Genomic DNA, 6,426 nt, shown 5'->3' with positions numbered 1-6,426 from the left:
GACCAGCCCTGTCCCCTATTGGGGTGGGGCGGTGATCAGGGGCAGGGCTATCCAGGGGAAAGGCCCACGGGGGGGTTGGCCAGCTGCCCTGCCCTCGATCGGGGTTGGAGAGGCCAATCAGGGGTGGGGCCAGCTGGGGGGAGGGGCTGCGGGAGGTTGGCCAGCCAGTCCCACCCCCCATCGGGCAGGTTTGCTGGCCACAGTGGGTGTCATAGCGACCAGTCGTTCTGGTTGTTACAGTGTTCCAGTCGCTGGCTTTTTATATATATATAGATGTTCACACAGACTTGTGAAATATTTTAAAATACTAATAGTTGTGGAATTTTAAGTAACTTAATTTTCTGTTTAGCACTCTTCTGTACTTTCAGAATTCTCAATATTATGTATCTAAAACTTTCATGTTCAGAAAAAAAAGTAAATTGAAAAATCTCATTTAGGTAGATTTCAATTCCAGTCAGCCCTACATGTTTATTAGCCTGGTTTTTAGTCTTGATCATTGGTTGAAACCTGATTATATTTCTTTGATTCTAAGAATTATTTTTCACATTTAAACATCTGTGAAATTGGGATAATTCTTATCCTAGACAGTATTACAGTTATGATTGGTAGTAACTTTTTCTTATTTTACTGGGATATAAAATAATTATACAGCTTAGATTTGACAAAATATGGTCACTAGGTTGAAAGGGTCCTCGGGCTTAGGGCCAGTCGTTTTGGAAAGTGAGGGCATAGACTCCAGCACCACGTGTCAGCCAGCTCCAGCTGGAGAACTGAGGGTGGCTGTGCGCACACCAGCTGGCCCTGGTGGGGGCTGTGTTCCCTGCTCACAGAGAAGGCTGGTCAGTGCACTTGACTCTCATCGCATTTGCTGTGACTGTTCCTCCCAGATCGTGCAGGATTCAAGTGTTCTCAACAGCGACGGACACTTGGGCAGCAGCTGATGCCAGTGGTTGAGCACTGACACTGGGTAGATTTTTTTTACGTGTGTCTGACAGCTGACTCTGCTGGCACCTTGCCTTCTGGCTCTACCGTGTGTCCAATTAAGAGAGAGTCCGCCTGGCTCTGAAAGAGATTAACATTTGAGATTGGATGGGGAGGCCCACTACATAAGGCTTTGGGGCTGACACCGAGGTGTCGCATTTGCCTGTAATCTTACCAGTGCCTGACACTGAGCAGGAATGGTTTGCCAACGCAGACCAACTCCTCGGAGGTGCCTCTTTTTGCTCATCCATTTCTTAGCACTGGTGGGCACCACTAACACTGAGAGCACTAGGGGCGTTTCCAACCACCAGAGTTCTTTCACCAGGACCCTGCCCCTAAGTAACAACAGTGGTAAGTTTGCTAATGTGTAGTGAGCGTTCGTCCTGTGCCAAGGGCTGGGCTAAAGGCTTTCCATCCATTACTTCATTTAATGTTCACTAGGCGCTGTTCTTATCCCATTTTTAAATTGAGGCAAATGATGCTCAGAGAGATTAATTACCAAAATTTGAACGCAGGTCTGCCTAATTCAGCGATTCTCAACCAGGGACAGTGTTGGCCCCCAGGGAACATTTGGCCATGTCCAAAGCAATTTTTTTATTGTCAACATGGAGGGTGGGGTGTGTGGATGTCCAGTGGGTGGAGACTGGAGATCCTGAAGCAAAGGACAACTCCCCCAACAAGAATTCCCCAGTACAGGTCAGCGGAGCCACACTCAGAGAGACCCTGGTCTACTTGAAAAGCGAATGCACCACCAAGAGTCCAGCTCAATTAAGAAAAGGCCCCTTTCTTCAGGAGAGGGGTCTAGAAATACGTTACACTAACAGCAGGTTCTCAAATGAGCGTTCAGGTGTACGTTCGATAGCATTTAGCATTTATGACATGAACGGCATGATTTTTCTTTCCAGTGTGTGGGCTGTAAACATTCAGTGTGTAGGGTAAAGTTCTCGCCCGTGTAGAAGCTAGATGAAAACTAGTTGAAAAACAAAACTCCCTTGAAGTCTGTTTCATTCTAAGAAATAGTCCAATGTCATATGTATGCAGCATGGGAGATGCTCACATCTTCCGTAGTAAATGGGTCCATTCTTATAGTAATTATTCTTAACGTACTGTTATACTCATCTAACTAAGATGCTCTCCCCAGGAATTGCTTTATTAAGCTCACGGTGGGTGTGTAAATGTGCAGTTATACTAACGGCGGTCATTGTTATTCACAGAAGACGTAATCCCCTCAGAAAGCAGCTCCTTGTCCGACACTACCACCTGTGATGATCGTAAGTAGCTCCCCTTTTTCAGTTTAAAATATTAGCTATTCTGAAATAAGATAATTTTTTTTTTTTCGTTAACTGCAGCCTACTTATTATTCTTTAGAGAGCAGTAGAATGAACTCACCTGCATTTGTGCAGAGAGGTTGGGAGGGGGATTACAATGACCTTCTACACAGGCTGGCATCACATCGCAGGGCTGCAAATCACATGAGTGAGCGAGTCTCTCGCTAAGGATTTGTAAGGCTCTGTAGACTTTTTTAACTTCTTCCTGAAGTAACTATACATCTGCATAAACAATATGGAGACCTTCACCCAGATTTTCCCGGTGGTGACATTTTATACATTTGGAGTCCAAAATCAAACCAGGAAATTATAGTGTAGACTGCGATTATCACTGTATTCTGGATAATGGGGAGTCTATTACTTTCCTTAGGAAGAAATACACATTTTAGAAATTGGGTTACATGTCACTATGTCGGTTTCATAGAAACAAAGTTGTATCTATGTGTTGGGTTGTATCACAGCACAATGTTGTGTTTGTTCAATACATTTCATGATGGAGTGGGTTTCGTGTCAGGTGACACCGTGTTTCCTTGTGATCCCTTGCGCTTCAGCCGAGGAGTGGCACTCTATCTGATGGGGTTTAAGTAATTTGGGGGAGCCCTGGACCCCCACTGCTCTACCTCCCCCCACATTTATGGTGTGTGAAGTGGCACCATTCCAGAATCTTCCTTTGAGCTGAGCTTTGGTCAGACTTGCCATTCCTCTTTCAAAATACAGATCTTAGTGGGAGACCAGCCTTCAGTCTCTCAGCGTAGATCAGTTGCATCCCCTCCAATGACAGGATGGGCCTTCAGCAGCCAAAGAGGCCTAAGAACTTCAAAAGGAAAGTTAAACAACTTCCTCTTGGCCCTTTACACACTGGGGTTTTCTGTGATACAAAACCTATAGTATCGCCATTCCACCTAAGTCATTGATTGAATTGGCAACGTTGGATCAGGCCCCACAGAGTGTTCAGTCATTTCTTTTCTGCAGTGTATAAAATATAAAATATAAAAATAAATTTCCTGAAAGCCATGTGCTTCTGAAATCATCATCATTGGAGGAACACTTTCTCACCAGATCTTCTCATTTCTTTCCTGGGGTGTTTGCACAGTATTTATTCACTTATTTACTTACCTACTTATTCATTCATTCATTTACTTCTTACAGCTAATGACACCTTCACTCTTGCTGGGCAGCGATCGAGTTCAGTACCTCATTCTCCAAGAATTCTTCCCCCCAAGTCTCTGGGCATTGAGCGAATCCACTTCAGAAAGTCGTCCATCGGTGACCAGCTGGTGGATGCCAGGCAGCCCAGGTGAGCACCACACCAGCACGAGGACAGAGGCTCGTGGCCTCGGGTCTTTTCTCCAAAATGGCCAGCCCACTTTTGTCTGGTCCTCTCCATCCTGTCAGAAGGGTTATTTTGTAAGGCCGAAACATAGAATCTAGCCCGGTTATTTGTGGTGACACAAGTAGAAGAGTGCTTTTAAGAAACGTTTGGCTACTTCTTGTATTTAAAGGTTTACATTTAATTATAAGGACATTGATTATAATCTGGATTTGGGTAAAGTCCAGTTTTATAGCCATGCTGTCAGGAAACTGTCATGAAATGTCATTTCACCCAACCAAGTAGTGAGACTGACATGACCTCTCCGATGAAAACGGGACTTCAGTTCGTTAGAATCTATAAACTAGGTAATACAGATTTTTCTCCAGTGTCTTGGGTAAAAATCATCAGGTAATAACACCAGATTTTTAAAAGATGACAGACCAGGGATTCCCAAAATCTGGCTACATGGGTTAATACTAATTTTTTAAATGGGACCCAAGATAGGATGCCAGCTGTTTGCTTTGCCTAATCAGAATGGTCAAACAGACAACACCATGATTTCATGGGGGAAGAAAAACACATAAATATCAAAAATACATCCATCATCATCATCATCATCACAATAGTAATGAGATGCAGTTAACATTTATTGAGGACTTACTATATGCTGTTCAGATACTGTTCAAAGTGCTTTAATGTATGTTAATGAATTTAATCCTCATGACAATTCTGACAGTATTGCTACTATATTGCCATTTAAAGATGAGTACACCGAGGACAGAAAGCATGAATAACTTGTTGGGTTTGTCAACTAGTAGGTGTCAGAATTAGGATTTGAACCTAGGCAGCCTGCTCTAAAACCTGTGATGTGATTTTAATCAGTGTGCTATACCTCATCTCAGGGAAGATGGAAACGAGTCTCCAAATAAAGAGATTATTTGGATTAAATAATTTTTCACTCATGAAAGTAAAACCAATATGAGGTTATGTTTCTGAATTGTCAAAGTTCTGTGAAAACCTTTGTCACATATGAGTCCCAGTTTGTGGATTGGCATTTAAAAACCGCCTTACACAGTAGAGATCCAAGTGCCTAAAGCTCGACTAGCCAACATAATTAGAGTAAATAAAATTTTAAATTCAGTTCCTCGGTTACAGCAGCCCTGTCAGGTACTAACAGCCCCACGTGGCTAGTGCTGTAGGCTAGGACAGCACAGATACGCACATCTCCCTCACTGAAGAAAGTCCCTGGAGCTCTGAACAGGCATACGCATTTCTCACATCGCAGGAAACAAAGCTATTTCAGCACAAGGAAGAATTATAACTAACAATCATTATCTTAAAAATTATGCCCACATCCCCAATAGCTTAAAATGAGTTTGCTCTTTGACCCAGTCATTTCACTGACTGGGATTTTTCCTGTTGAACTAATTAAATATAGGATGCTCATTGCAGCATTGTTTATATTAGTGACCAATTGAAAGCAGCCCAAATGTATTGTTTAAATGAATTATAGTAAATCCTTGCAGTGGAGTTTACATAGTCATTAAAATAACATTATAAACAAATATTAAGCAACATGGAACTTTAGATGTAATTTAGTGTTTTTAAGTAGGTTTTGAAGAAGAGTATACAGTAATGGCCAGGCGCCCTTTCCTTTAGCTTGTGGCACGTTTGCCAGACGTTGGAGACTCATCATTTCCTGAATTCTGTTTCCATCACAGAGAAATGCTGTCGACACACAGCAGCCCTTACAAAACCCCGGAGCGGCGGCCCCCCGGAGGGCGGAGCATGCCCACCACCCCCGTGCTCACCCGCAACGCCTACAGCAGCAGCCACTTAGAGTAAGAGCGGCCCCCTCGGCCTCGTGGGCTCTGTTAAGCTTTGCCTTCAGGTTTTGTTTTACTTTGTTGTGTTTTGTAATCATTTTAAGGGGCTTTGGGCAGCAGGTCTCTAGTTTATGGATCTACATTTCTACTCACAGTTTCACTTTTGTCGGCAAAGAACATGTATCATGTTCAAGTCAATATTGTAATGTTTTGCCCCTTAATCTTTCCAACCAGATACTACCATTTGCTATGCAGTGGTGAGGATGAAGATAATGACAGTAGCGACATTTTGAAGTGTTCGCTGAAGGCTGCGCTATTTTATATGCGCCGTATTATTTAGTCCCCACAGCAAGCCTGATTGTAGATACCGGGTACTGCTTTTGTCCTCATTTTAGAGGAGGGCGTGAGGGTCAGAGAGGTGGACTGCCCGGGCCGTGCTCACCCAGCCGGGGAGTGGCGGAGCCCGACGCCAGGCCCTGAGCCTGTGTGTCCCATCCTGTGGAAGACGGGCCTGTCAGAGACTGGGGGCTTCGGCTTTGATGCAGGTGTGTGTCATCAGTTTATCTTCCTGCTTCTCAGGAAAGGCCGTGGATGATACAATTGACAGGACCTGGTTCTTTTCTCATCGTGACCATGGCCGTGAATGGAGATGCGTGCTGGGTTCTGGGGCATGGTCGGCTTGGGAAACCGGGGAAGTCCTGCCGCAGTTGTAGCTCTGAAATCCTTCCCGTGGCTTTTCCTTGGTGTGGTCCCTTCCCTCCTCTCTGACAAGTCTGCCTTTCTCGCTCTCAGGCCCGAACCCCCCGCTCAGCACTGCCGCCAGCGGAGTGGCAGCCTGGAGTCCCAGTCGCGCCTGCTGTCCGAGCTGGACCACGACCGGCCGTTCTTCTCCCTCTGCAAGTCCCAGCGGAGCAGCAGCACCGAAGTCCTGGACGACGGGTCCTCCTGCACCAGCCAGTCCAGCGCCGAGTACTACTGC

At 44.9% G+C, this 6,426-nt stretch overlaps 1 protein-coding gene across 1 annotated transcript in view; it reads left to right on the top strand.

Moving 5' to 3' along the window:
- Positions 1-6,426, top strand: part of FRMD4B (FERM domain containing 4B) — a 122,097-nt gene that overhangs the window by 105,758 nt on the left and 9,913 nt on the right. The window contains exons 17-20 of the mRNA XM_014542553.1: positions 2,196-2,252; positions 3,459-3,606; positions 5,343-5,462; positions 6,240-6,425. Of these exons, the coding sequence (XP_014398039.1) occupies positions 2,196-2,252; positions 3,459-3,606; positions 5,343-5,462; positions 6,240-6,425 (511 nt within the window). The remainder of the gene's footprint in view (positions 1-2,195; positions 2,253-3,458; positions 3,607-5,342; positions 5,463-6,239; position 6,426) is intronic.

This window comes from Myotis brandtii, unplaced genomic scaffold, assembly GCF_000412655.1.
Source record: "Myotis brandtii unplaced genomic scaffold, ASM41265v1 scaffold1080, whole genome shotgun sequence".
Lineage (NCBI taxonomy): Eukaryota > Metazoa > Chordata > Mammalia > Chiroptera > Vespertilionidae > Myotis > Myotis brandtii.
Note: the sequence above shows the minus strand (reverse complement) of the source record. Positions and strands in the feature narration are given on the sequence as shown.